Source organism: Arabidopsis lyrata, assembly GCF_000004255.2.
Source record: "Arabidopsis lyrata subsp. lyrata unplaced genomic scaffold ARALYscaffold_2, whole genome shotgun sequence".
NCBI classification, from domain to species: domain Eukaryota; kingdom Viridiplantae; phylum Streptophyta; class Magnoliopsida; order Brassicales; family Brassicaceae; genus Arabidopsis; species Arabidopsis lyrata.
In genome coordinates this window covers 10965548-10979254 of record NW_003302554.1, presented here as the reverse complement: position 1 = coordinate 10979254, position 13707 = coordinate 10965548, and the positions used below count along the sequence as shown (strand labels likewise).

General features: G+C 33.0%; 3 protein-coding genes across 5 annotated transcripts; 1 reads left to right on the top strand and 2 right to left on the bottom strand.

Moving 5' to 3' along the window:
• Positions 1-4140: 4140 nt before the first annotated feature.
• On the bottom strand, positions 4141-5962 carry LOC9323088 (pentatricopeptide repeat-containing protein At1g66345, mitochondrial). The gene has a single exon (XM_002886977.2). The coding sequence runs from the start codon at positions 5928-5930 to the stop codon at positions 4311-4313; it is 1620 nt and encodes a 539-aa protein (XP_002887023.1). The 5' UTR covers positions 5931-5962; the 3' UTR covers positions 4141-4310.
• Positions 5963-7223: 1261 nt separating this feature from the next.
• Positions 7224-10816, bottom strand: LOC9324560 (ethylene receptor 1). 2 transcript variants are annotated; one of them, XM_021035373.1, is made up of 7 exons: positions 10658-10816; positions 9362-10295; positions 8917-9285; positions 8550-8804; positions 8327-8454; positions 8037-8234; positions 7224-7908 (listed from the first exon to the last, which is right to left on the bottom strand). In XM_021035373.1, the coding sequence occupies exons 2-7, from the start codon at positions 10265-10267 to the stop codon at positions 7548-7550; spliced, it is 2217 nt and encodes a 738-aa protein (XP_020891032.1). In that variant the 5' UTR covers positions 10268-10295; positions 10658-10816; the 3' UTR covers positions 7224-7547. The 2 variants fall into 2 exon arrangements, with proteins under 2 accessions (XP_020891032.1, XP_020891034.1); XM_021035375.1 differs by having other exon boundaries at positions 9362-10293; positions 10698-10816.
• A 1010-nt stretch (positions 10817-11826) lies between these two features.
• On the top strand, positions 11827-13457 carry LOC9324559. 2 transcript variants are annotated; one of them, XM_002888450.2, is made up of 3 exons: positions 11827-12041; positions 12227-12387; positions 13193-13457. In XM_002888450.2, the coding sequence occupies exons 2-3, from the start codon at positions 12244-12246 to the stop codon at positions 13430-13432; spliced, it is 384 nt and encodes a 127-aa protein (XP_002888496.2). In that variant the 5' UTR covers positions 11827-12041; positions 12227-12243; the 3' UTR covers positions 13433-13457. The 2 variants fall into 2 exon arrangements, 1 of the variants encoding a protein (XP_002888496.2); XR_002334193.1 differs by lacking the exon at positions 13193-13457 and adding an exon at positions 12808-13185 and having other exon boundaries at positions 11827-12387.
• The last annotated feature ends 250 nt before the right edge of the window (positions 13458-13707 follow it).

The window sequence follows — 13707 nt, the reverse complement described above, 5'->3', positions numbered from 1 at the left end:
ATCCATTTTCGGTGCCTCCTAATTATGTGCACTAAATAAATATCTTATAAGTTCCATTGAACAGTACAAAATCAGGTTAGTAGTCAAATGTTTCATATAATAAACATAAACCTATCCACTCTTAAGAGGCCACATCTATTTAAAAATTAGGCATACTATTTACTTTTAAATAGTGTTTTAAGACTTTTTTCTTTAAAAAAATTCATAACATGTATAAAAAAAATTTCTTTTCTTTTTATAACATTAACTCACTAAATCTCGTTTTTAAATAAAATATTTGAAAAGGGTAATGTTTCTTTTTTATACATATTATGAAAAAAAATCTTGTCTAAAAAAATATACAAAGCCACCATTTTAAAATTTGTGTTAAGCCTCTATTGACATTGGCACGGCATTAACTCTCTGATACCTAAATTTGATTGTTTGCACAAAAATATTTGGCCAAATAAAAACAAAATATCAGTGTGTCACCAAGAAAATATAGTTTGAAGGTAGTATTAGATTGGGAATATATACAAAGTACCATGGATTCAAAAAGAATATACAAACTAAGCATGAGCTACAATAATATGTCTGTAACATGTCGGAAAGCATGTGTAATTACGTACATGTCCTTTGTAACATGCTTTTTTCGAATTACATGTGATAGCATAATATATATCTTTTTATCATGTATTTTTTTTGTACTATACGTTATTTATAAAGAACACATGGTATTTCTCGAAAAAACATTATATTCAGTGTAATATATGTCTATATCATGTTATTTTGTAATAATACACGTGTTTAATTAAGATCACATGTGAATATCTGTCTTTATCATGTTATTTTGTAATAATACACGTGTTTTATTAAGATCACATGTGATTTCTTTTTTAAAAAGATGATTATTTTTTAGTAATACAAGATTTTTTTTAAGATTACATGTGATTTCTTTTTAAAAAGTTACTATTCAGATTAAATTTTCCATGACAATGTTTTTTCTTAAAATAACACTACGTAACAATGTTTTTTCTTAAAAATTCACTATGTTTTTTAAGATTACATGTGATTTCTTTTTAAAAAGTTACTATTCAGATTAAATTTTCCATGACAATGTTTTTTCTTAAAATAACACTACGTAACAATATTTTTTCTTAAAAATTCACTATGTTTTTTAAAATATCATGTCTTTTAGTTAAATATAACATGCGAAATTTAAATGTTACATGCTATTTTGAAAAATCTCACGAAACTGTCTCACATATCATTGATCTTGCAACAAACAAAGGATAGTTTTGGTATTTCACATCATCCGACAACGTAAGTCCATGGCTATTTTGCAACAAAAAAAATTCTTTCTGCTATTTTCTTAATTTGAGTGTTTTATTTGGCTATTTCTTAATATTTCCCTATTAGTTTTTGATATAGTGAGTCTCTGAGTGGTAAATCGCTTTTCACCAATAGAATTGAATATTCAACCAATCATGATACATAAGATTTATTAGGAGACCCTACATTTTTCAGAAAGCTCATCACGAAATTTTATAACTTCCAATCACAAGACCAAAATTATATTTTGTAGCAAACAAGTTGAGCCACTATATGTCTCCACCAATGACAGGACAATTGCAAGCAACCAATGTTTGCATATTACATACATATATAGAGCTTTTAGGTAATTAAAAGAGGAGCCCATCACATTTACTTCATTTTATTTAAGTTTTGATATGATAATAACTTAGCTTGTTGGTAATTAATAAGAGAATCCATCACATTTACTTCATTTTATCTAAGTTTCATTTGAAGAAGGTAATCTAATAGATTGGTATCTGGTGGACACAATAAATATTCAACACGATCGTTTTCTCTGCATGCATTGATAATTACATGTCACATTCTTTTCTCTAGTGTCTAATTACATGTTACATTTTTTTTGGGAAATTATAAATAAGAAAATTAAATTCTAATTATCCTTCTAAAGCTACTTAAGACAAAGATGCTATGTTATATTTTAAATGATTAATTTTTGTATATATTTAAACAGAACAAAAGAACGTTATTCAAATACTTCATTTTTCTTCGACATCAAATTTCAAAATAAATTAAAATGTTCGAGTAACAAATTATATTTGTAGAAGTAATTGCCCGCATTACATGCAAATTTTCTGTTTCCTCATAACTAACAAAAACCAGATTATTCTATACAATTTAAGATGAAAGTTAGCATGTTAAATTCATACCGGAAAGGTTCTAGTGTTGGTCAATAAATTTCATAGAAATTTCTCATCCATTTTCTTCCGCTTATTCATCGTTGTTACAAACACATGAGAAGCTAATTTGGAGTTAGACAAACATCAATAGTTTAGGGTTTGAAAGTAAAGTTAAGGAAGGCCGAACGCGTCGGGTAAAACGTGAAAATAACAGAGATTCTAGTTTTCTATGAATTTTGATATTTGTTTGGAATAGTAGAATGTACATGTGACAACTTTTGAGATGTTGATGTGGTGATGTATCATCCTAGAGAAACCACTTCTCTACCGTCACTATTTATACTAAACAAGACTAATAATTTCAAGAAATTGCTTCCCGATTTACTAATTTTCTGATATAAAATATATATTTTGATGATTTTATTTCTGCCGGCTTATAAATCTACCAATATATATTTAATCCATTAAAATTCCTTAGAAAACATGAATTAGTAATTGTTTTTTTTTTGGTCTCAAAATGTATTTTGCGACTTCTCTTTTAATCTTGCAAAAAAAAAAAAAAAAGAGCTTAGAACAATTAGGGAATAAAGAAAAAGAAACTTTAAGGACCATTAAAATTGTTGTCTAACCAAAACAAATATAACATGCCTTTTCATGTGACATATGGTGGTGGGGTTGCACTTTGTATTCTCTAATAATAAGGAATCCGATACAACTTTCATATACATGCATGTGATATCTTACCTGATCAAATCTATCATCTATAATAAACATTATTAAAATCAGATATTTTTGAACGTTTAAAGAAGTTGATAACTGAAATTTTCTATACACATGCAAAATTTTCCATTAACTTATTTATTTATACTAAGCAATGGTGGTTATTTCTCTTGCAGCACATTTACGGAAATATTTATTTGGAGCCCTTTCTCATATGAATTTTAATTGTGAGATGAGTGACCAACATAAAATATAATAGCATAGATGTTGATCACCCTAAATTTATTAAAAAAAATTATGTTGCTCTTTTTTCTGTAGGTTTGTGTATTATGATCAGCTCAATTTAGGACAAGCTATTTAAGATCTTTTTTAGTTAGGAGTTTTTGTTTTGTATTAAGCACCAACGTTTAAGGCATCAACAAACCAAAACTGAAGGACCAAAACCGACAATAACTATATATATATATATGTATATATCACATTCAAGTCCAGTTCAAGCACGATAAACTGGAAGAACTGCAGCTTAAAGCACTTGTACTTGTAATAGTGAGATTGATGATAAAATATATATTAGAATTATGTTAAATAACTTAGCCTACCTAATAAAATCTGCAAGACCTAGTTTTTTACTAAGAATGTTTAGAGATGATAGTAGAGTTTTTCACTCGATAGTAGTGTCTAGCAATATTCCAAAATCTTAATATTCGAAAATCCAAAAGAATTCAAACCCTTTTAAGGATAAGAAAATGGAACGTCACTTAGAAAAATTTAGGAGACATTTGAAAGAATTTACCACTAGAGAACACTCTTTCTTATATCTTTCAATTTTCTTTGAATTTTCAAAACAAAGAATGAGAGAAGTTTTCCACCTTAACCGGGCCTTGTGGCCTAGTGGTAAAGGGGTCACAGCTGTGACTTCCGCCACCAGGGTTCGAGGCACGGCCACTGGCAGGTTTACATAGAGGAATTGCCAGCCTCGTGGGATTAGTCCTTGGGCCTAGGAAGCCTTTGGGAGACCCGCGGTTATTCAAAAAAAAAAAAAAAAAAAAGAAGTTTTCCACCTCGAGTCATCTTCATATAAACCCATATCTAAGGATTTTTTTTTTAATCATAAAAGTTAGATTTTTCTACCATGATATCAATATTTTTTTTCTTTTTAATATTATATCCATATATTTTTTTCATACTTGTAAAAATATATAATCAAGTATTGAATGAAGCTAGAGGGTGAACAATGAAGCTTATGCTTCTGCAATTCCCTGTTTCGATCTCTTGTTCTATGGCTTTAGCTTTCTTTTCCTCTGGTTTCTATGTCTAATGGAAGTATAATAAATATGGTCGTTGGATCATTGACCCATGATTAAACTTGATACAAAATCAAGTTTTCCCAAGATGAAGCTACATGGAGATTAAAATCATCTCATTATAAACTTTATCAGCATTCGTTTTATCGCCAATTTTCTGAAATGCATTGATCATTGCTTCATATATATCTGCATTAGGCTCTATCAATCTCCTCTTCATAATTCTCAAGTACTTTTCTCCGGCTTCAACTTTACCGCAAGCGCAAAGTCCCACGATTAGTGACCTGAACACCTCGAAACCAGGAGAGATCTTTCGGTATTCCATCTCGTAGAACAGCTTAAGTGCTTGATCGATACTGTTTCCTTCTACAAATCCTCGAATCAGATGAGAGTACGTATGTTCATCGGGCACAAACCCTTTATCTATCGACTTGGTTAGGATTTCATTAGCGCGATTCACGTTGTCAATCTCACTTAATCTCTTAACCATCCCATTGAAAGCCGAACAACTAGGCATAAGCCCTCTCGCAACCATAATCTCGCAATACTCCAAACCTTTTTCTTCTCTACCAAATCTCGCACAACCCACGATAAGAAAATTAAAAGTTTCTTCATACGGATTCACTCCAGAATCCTCCATCTCACTCATCAACCGCTCTGCCTCTTCAACATCACCTCTTTCACAACAAACTCTAACAAAAGCGGTATAAACAAACGCATTCGCACTAAAACCTCTACGAATCATTTCATCAAACACATTCCGCGCACACTCCAAATCCCCTTTCTTCGTTTTCGCATACACAACAATCGAATAACCAATCACATCAACAACCATATTCTTCATCAACAACCTCTTCAACAAACTCATACTCTCCTCTACTCTCTTCTCTTCCAAAACCCGAAAAACCAAACTCGTATTAACAATCACTGAAGGTAAACATCTCTTACCATAAATCCTATCTAACAAATCAACAACTTCCTTCAATCTCCCTTCTTTACACAACACACTAATCATAATCCGAATCGTCGTCTCGTTCGGATAAATCCTCTTATCAATCGCAAACTCGTAAATCCTCCACACAAGATCAACCCGATTCGATTTCGCAGCGAAATGAATCAACGTATTCAAAGTAATCACACTTAGACTAAATCCACAATCACACAATCTCTTAAAAACTTCAAATCCTAATTCCAAATACCTAATCTTAGCATAACATTGAACTAACAAATCAAACACTAAAGGAGTAGAAGACGAATTCACATAAGTATCTAACAACGAATCGACTAAATCGGAAGATGAATTCAACAGAGACGATTCGATTAAAGCTCGAGCGTCGATTAGTAATCGAGCTTTGACAAGGATGTGAATCGTGACAGCGTAAGATCTGATTCCATGGCGGAGATTTCGAGTGTGAGCTGACCAATGGAAGAAGGTTAAAGCTCGTTTCGCGGTTTCGGGGGAGTTGAATCGGAGAAGGATTGTTTCGATGAGGGAATCTGATAAATCGATGGAGGAGAATTTGGTGGAGAGAGTTTCCCAGTTATCGTTGGATTGGAGGGATTTGGAGATGGAATCGATGAGGATTTGTTGTTGTTTGTTTGGATTTGGGATAGTTTTGGAGGAGAAGGAGAAGAAGCCATGGATGAGTTTTGGAGATGGTTTTGATGGAGGAATGAAGTGACGCCATTGTTGTTGTTCTACGAAGCGGCGCATGATTGTTCAAATTCGGAATCGTATATTAAATTCGTGGTTATATCTAAACGCAGATAATTAAATTTTAAATTTCTTCTCTTCAAAGATAGGATTTTTTTTTAAAAAATTACTAACTTGCTAATTTTTACAATTTTACCTTTTATTTTTTTAAAATACAGATTAATTTACGAAATTAAAAAGGGAAATTGTTAAAAATACCCCTTTTGGTGTGCCCCTTTTCAAAAATGCCCCTTTTAGATGTCCATTTTCAAAAATGTCTCTTTTAAAATCTGAAATTTTTATAAAGTTTTATTAGGTTTATAAGGTACTTATGGATTGTAACTACTACTTGAAGACTCGATCCAAGTATTTATAAGGTTTTATAAGGGGTTTTTAAAGGTTTTACAAGTTATTTTAAAGGATTTTTAAGGTTTTTCAAAGGTTTTACAAGATATTTTAAAGGTTTTTAAAGGTTTTTAAAATGCATTTATAAGGAATTTATAAAGTATTTATAAGATTTTATATACATAGAAATGTAGTTTGTGTATGTTTTAATAATATTACATACATATTTGGGTAAATCTTATATTTTTAAGAGCATTTTTTATAAGGTTTTTAAAAAGGGGTATTTTTGAAAAGTGGCATTGAAAAAGTGGTATTTTTGCAAAAGCCCCAATTAAAAATATGCAACATAATTTTTAAACATATATTTTAAATGTTTTCACAGTCATATATATCAGATTTTAAAACTTTTAAAAATTGAGTTGCATTCCTCACCGTGGGAGCCTTGATTTAACATATTATTCATCAAAATTTTATAAAATTTGTGGTGGCAAAAAATGTTACACTGTGTATTTTTTTTTTTTATTATGTATGAATAATCTTTATGTTTTGAAGATAGAGAGTAAAAAAAATTAACTAATCTACAAGAATTTGTCTCGTAGTTCTTTTAGATGTAAAATTTTGAATAACACAAAAACTATAAAAATAAAATTATATTTTAATTTATATATGAGAAAAATTGAAGCTTATTATACTACCAATACAATATTTATTTAGTTTAATGTTATAATCTTTTTTTTTGATGAATAGTTTAATGTAATAATCTTTATCCTAACTTATCTAATCTAATTATTTCAAATAAAATACTTCTATAATAAAATCCTAATATAAAGTCTTTTGTGATTTTCTAAATCATTTTTAGTTCTTATGGTTTCCGGACTTAAGGAATTTTTTTTTTTTTGGTGGCATTTTTCCATTTATATTGACGTTACAATAACGCATCAAAAACTTTAATAACACACATGCACGCAATCACTAATAAGCGTCCATAACTCGATCCAAATTCTCATAAGAATGTGACTATATATATAAAGATACAACATCAGTCAAACATTTAATATGAAATGGTATGATTATACCACCAACATCTTGTTCCTCTCTAACCGGAATCGCCACGACACAAACCGGTCTAGAGTTTCTATTTTGTTATTCCCTTTGTGTTTTAAGATAATCATCCAAAACGCTCCCACAATCTCTGATATGTACACATTTAAACCAGAGAACATCAGCTTCCGATGTTTTATGGGAGGAAAAGCTGGGAGCGGAATTACTCCTCTAGAGGCCGGGGCAATGCCTTTACATGCCCTCGTATAGAACCCGGCGTTCAAGAAGATCAGACAGAACGTCTCTCATGTTGTCTAGTGATACGGGTTTGAGCAACACGCCGTCTAGACCAAAGCTCATGCATTTCTCTTTTGTGGATTTGTCGGTGTTACCAGTGAGTGCAACGAGTAGTGGCCGTTGGTGGCGCTGTTTTGTGAATTTCTCGTGTATACGGAGGGCGATTTGGTAGTTTTCGACCCCGGGCAAGCACACGTCCATGAAGACTACTTTGTGCTCATGGGATACAACTCGGAGACATTCCTCGTTTGAACTCACAGTGGTAACTTCGCATCCAAGGTGTACAAGAAGTCCCTTTGTCACCATTCTACTTACCCTGCAAACAAAATAATCAGCAGTTTCTCATAAGATTAAATTTGCGGTTTTTTCTAAATGCCAATTTCTGCATTTGCAAGAAGTAAGCGGAGAGTTTTGCAAGGAGAAAGGTGAGAGGTTTATACTAACCCGTTCTCGTCCATGACAAGAACTTTAAGTCCAGTGAAACTTGAATGTCGGGGAATGGCTGGAACTTTCGGTATGCCCGACTGTTTAGATTCGTTTGAACGCTCTGAAATCCCAAGTTTAACATCAAAGATAGCTGTGCATCCTTTTCCAAGACCATCGCTCTCAATCCAAATGTTGCCCTCCATTAGATTCACAAACCTTGTCATATTAAACGCATATGAGCAAACTTCTATCAATACCAGACAAGAAAATATAAAAAGAAAATAACAGTTTTTAAATAAGGCTTAAACCTCTTGGAGATGGCGAGGCCAAGCCCACTACCACCCGAGCTTCTCGTCGCTAAAGATTGTGTTTGAGCAAATTTAGTGAAAAGCTTTGGAATGTCTTGAGGATTTATTCCTGCTCCAGAGTCTTTTACCTATATTTAAATAATCGTCAAAATTAAGACCTAAGAAACAAGTTCAGTTATGGTTTAAGATCCCAAGATACAAGCTGCTTGTGAAAGATACTAACCTTAACTCTCAAGTAGAAATGACTCCCAGTTGGCACGACAAAAAAGTCAGCATCTCGAGTGTCTGACTTGGTGACAAGAGCGGTTACGGAGATACTACCTTGTTTGGAGAATTTCACAGCATTACCAACTATATTCAAAATTATCTGCATTAGTCGTTTCTCATCCCCAACGACAAATTCTGGCAAATCTGGTGCAAGATTTAGTGTGATGGGTAATTTCTTAACAACCGCTATAGGCTTTATCAGATTCAGGACCTGCAACAAGATTCAGAACTATCAATCAAGTGCACATACAACTTTTAAAACATGAAGCTGTTCAAACAATGACACGAAAGAGGAAAGAAATGCTGTAAAGAAATACTGTTACCTCTCTAAATAATGTATGAAGGTTGAACGTTCCGAGTTCAAGTTGAAGACTTCCATCCTCTAACCTTGAAAGATCTAAGACATCATTCATCAAAGTTGCCAAAAGGTTACTACTTTTAAGTATTGTTTCCACCATCAGCCTTTGTTCAGGGGTTAGTTCCGTTTCTTGGAGTAAGGAAGAGAGTGCAATGATTGCATGCATCGGAGTACGCATCTCATGGTTCATAACTGCCAGGAAATCATTGCGGGCACGGATTGCTGTCTCTGCTTCTCGTCTTGCTAGATCAAGAGCGACATTCTGCTCCATGAGAAGGTTCCTAGCTCGCATCGACTCTTCTAGGATCGCAGCATGTGAGAGAGCCACAGCCACCTAGAGTAAAAGAAAAAAAGTTTTAGACAAGATCATGAACATAGCAAAGAAGAGAACTTCTCAGGAAATGTCAAACCTGATCAGCAACAACTTCAACGAGTTCCAACTCATGGACATGCCATTGCCTCGCACTATCTGAAGGAAGCATCAAGACCATCAGAGCATATCTCTTCGTTGAAAGCTCAGGCCAGTCATTAATCTGAAAATTAGAAAGGTGGAGAAGCGGAACCCTCACAGCGACCACCTCCCCAAGCATATATTTCCCAGAAACAGGTCTCAACCTAGCCACAGGGGAATTAGGAGATATTTTTACAGCCCTACTAGTACCAAACACTTGGTTGATCACTGGTAATTGAATGGGAACCGTATACTCCACGGGATGTTGGTGACGAAGTGTATAAGAAAGCTGTAGCTCCAACCCAGTCCTAGTAGGCATCCACAATGCACACTCCTCCAAAGCTAATGTCCTACCAAGCTCAACAAGTGTAGTCTTTAAAATAGTATGTCTATCTAACGTGCTTCTAATCTCATGTGTCAACATTCTAACATGCCGTCCGGTTTCTTCCTGAGTTCGAATCAATCCCATTTCCCTATCAAGCTCAGCCGCCTTATTTTTCAAGAACAGTTCCCGGGTCTTAACACTCAACAAATCAGGAATAATATGAACAAGCATCAACGCAGTAGCACACGAGACGACAGCAGTTAACACTTTCGCAGTAGTCATAACAAGCGCAACGGTTCTCGAATGCGTAGTGAAAGTCCATAAGTTAATAAGATGAGTCGCCCCACAAAGAACAATAAAAGCACCAAACTGAACAAGTACCCATCTATACGGAAAAACCGCGGATTTCTTCACAAAGTATATCAACTCAAGAGGAATAGAAAAATACGCAATCGCAATGAAGAAATCCGATATGTATTGATATTTCATTAACAATTCATCCGCTGGCCATTGCGGTTCAATACAATTGCAGACTTCCATTATGAATTACACACACACACACACACACCTGTTAAACAAACAACACAAAAACATTATCAACAACGAAATCGCTTCTTAAATCACTGCATACACCTTAGGAACTAGAAAGTCTGTGAGAATCGAATTCGATCACAACGACTACAAAAATTAGGTTCCATTTTTTATTTATAACTCAGGTGATCGCTTTTTCTCAGTCTCGAAAAATCCGAATCTTGAAATTAACGATCAAATCACGGATAATCATAGGTTAAAGTTCCTAATACCGTTGCATTACACTAGAACAAGAGCAATTAGGTTAATCAATCTCTATGATTTGAGATCGATATGAACCCAAAAAAAAAAAAAAAACTGTGGAAGTGAAGAATATATATGTATATACGAAGAACTTACGAAACAATCTGAGAAGAGAAACGAAGAAGAGGAAGGTTACTTGGGAAGAATTGATCGGATAAGAGGGAGGATTTGGGGATTTTGGACGCGGCGGAGAGCGACGGAGGAGAAAAAGGAGCGTTGAAGCTTTTTTTTTTTATCAAGTCAAAATCAAAAATGGTTGGGTTTAACACTTCTTCGTTCTAACTTTTTTTTTTTTGACGTCATTTTTCTAACTTTTTATTATTATTATCAGATGTTTATTTTTTTAAAGGTAAGATATATAGCTGGGTGCATGAATTTGTTGTACTTCCAATATCTTATGATACTTAAATTTCCTCAATAGTATAATGTAGATAAAGAAATAGAGTAAAGATGGTAAGAAAATAGAGATGATTAGGAAATATATCTCCATACTTTTGCTGTAAAAGAGGAGAAGAATAAAAAATAAAATTAGGTGTAATATTTTTCAAATGAAAAAAAATAATATTATCCAGGTATGTAGGAGTAAAGTTTAAATTTCAAGGTTATAATTTACACTATATGTATATGGTTAAATTAGAGCAATATTTGGGTTCACCCTTAGGAGTGAATCTTTTTATTCACTCTCTTTTATTTTAACCAATCAGAATTCATCATATAATAAAAAATATTAAACTTATTTAATTATTAAATTTAATCTCTAACCACTCTTTTATTAATCTAAACCGATATATAATCTCGTTTAATTACAAAATCTAAATCCTAATTCTCCTTTGTAAATCCAAACCGTCATTTAAACTTGTTTAATCGTAAAAAATCTAAACCTTAACCATACTTTCTAAACCCAAACTGACATTTAACTTCGTTTACTTGTAAAATCTAAATCTTTTTTATAAACCCAAACCGATATTTAATCTCGTTTAATCATAAAATCTAAACCCTAATCGTATTTTCTAAACCCAAACCGACATTTAACCTCCTTTAATTATAAAATCTAAATCTGTTTATAAACTCAAACCGATATTTAATTTCTTTTAATCATAAAATCTAAACCCTAGCCCTTTCTAATAAACCCAAACCGATACATAATTCCGTTTTAGTGGCAAATTAGATTTTGTAATTAAATAAAAAAAAATTATTACTATTAGGTAGCAGATTATGATTGGTTGAAATAAAATAGATGAATATAAGACCACCCTTAAAAAAACCGAAAATAAAGGAACAGTGCGTTTAGAAGCGAAACACGAGTGTTAAGTTACACTCAGGTGTAGTGCCACGTGTGAGATTCTGGTTGGTTATGTTTATTTCTAATTGCAAAATTATTTTCAGTTGTGGGGGAAAAAATAAATCGGTTCTCTTCTCAAAATCGAGCTCTTCTTCTCTGATTCGAGCTTCCTTCTTCTCCCAAAATCTTCAAGACAAGGTAAGATCATTCTTCTATAAGCTTAGCTTTTCTCTTTTCTTCTTCATCTTATCGTCTCCGTTGATTATATCTTCTCGATTTTGGTGACTCCAACACAATTTTACTCATCCTTCAGCGATCTCGATCCCAACTATTTGATTTGATTTGATTTATTGGTTGATAATTTGTTTTTTTGTGATTTATAGAGTGGTGAATCGGAAAAATGTCGCAGTCGTCTGTTGATTTGCCGCCAAAAGGTGGGTTTAGCTTCGATTTGTGCAAAAGGAATGATATGCTTACACAGAAGGGTCTTAAAGCTCCGTCGTTTCTCAAGACTGGAACAACTATTGTTGGGTTAATTTTCCAGGTCTGTGTTTTCATCTCACATTCTCTCTAAAATTTATTGGCTTTGGAGTTTGCTTTGATAGCTTTTGTGTGTTTAGCGTAGTGTAGTTGTTGGATAGGGAAGTTAAAATGTGGCCTACGGTTCAAGAATTGTGGGTTTAGATGCAAATGATAACAATTAGTTGGATGAGGAGTTAGCGTTTAAGGCCTTGTGCTTTGATATCCCACAAAGAGTTTTTTTTTGGATTCAAGTTGTGGAGCACGCGTTGTATGGTAGGTGCATGCATATCAATGAATTGATGATGATTTTGGCTGAGTGAGTCATTGTTGTTATGTTTGATTTTAATTGATAAGTAATATCAAATGTCAAATGATTCAATGTTTTTGAATTGATGATTTTAGCTTTGTGAGTGATTGTTGTTGTTGTGTTTTGATTTTGAAGTATGATTCGCACACAAAACAAAGCGTGGAGCTGCTGCACTTGCACTTATGGTTTTTGTGTTACATGGTCTTTGTGTTAATGGAGAGATTGAAAGCGGGTAATAAAGAGTATATGTATGTATTAGAAGTGAAACTATAATCATAGCCTCTAAAAAGGTTCACATTGTCTTTGCTATGACATTAGACAACGACTCGGTATCACTTGTGTTTTTGTTGTTACTCCTATGGTTTCTCCTGTTACTTTGATTTTCTAATGTTTGATTGTCTAGCTATTTAGTTCACTCGATTAGTAGTGAACTTTTCTTAGTTAAGAGCTTTGCGTTATCTTTTTGGATATTGGTTCTACCACACACTTATATTATAGTTTTCCTCATGTATTTAATCAGGGGCTAAGTTGGTATGTGAAACGGCTAAGGGTTGATGAAGATGGAGATGTTGCGGTTGAGTTTTTGGAAGAAGGGGAGAAACAGATAAACTCAGAAGATGATCATAATTGTATTAAGACTATGCCAAAACTCCAAATTAAACACAAAACGAAACCTGCAAAAGTAAGAGGACTAGTTGTGTCTTCTGATGGGAAACTCCAGCAATGCATTGAACATCAAGGAAGATTACTTATAGTATGAATGTTTGGTAATTCATTCATTTTCCTTCAATATTGGTAATACATATATATGTTTGTTTTTATGTTTTTAATTTAAATGTTATTTTTAATTTAAAAAAAATGTTTTATGAATTACTTAATTATATTATTAAACTATTCCTAAGAAACAGGTTCTACCAATAATCAACTCCTAACACCTTATTTCTAAACTTCAACTCTTACATTATTTTATTAATAAAATCCCACTAACACCCACCCACCCTAGTTTACCATTGTGGATGCTCTAAGGGTTCATCC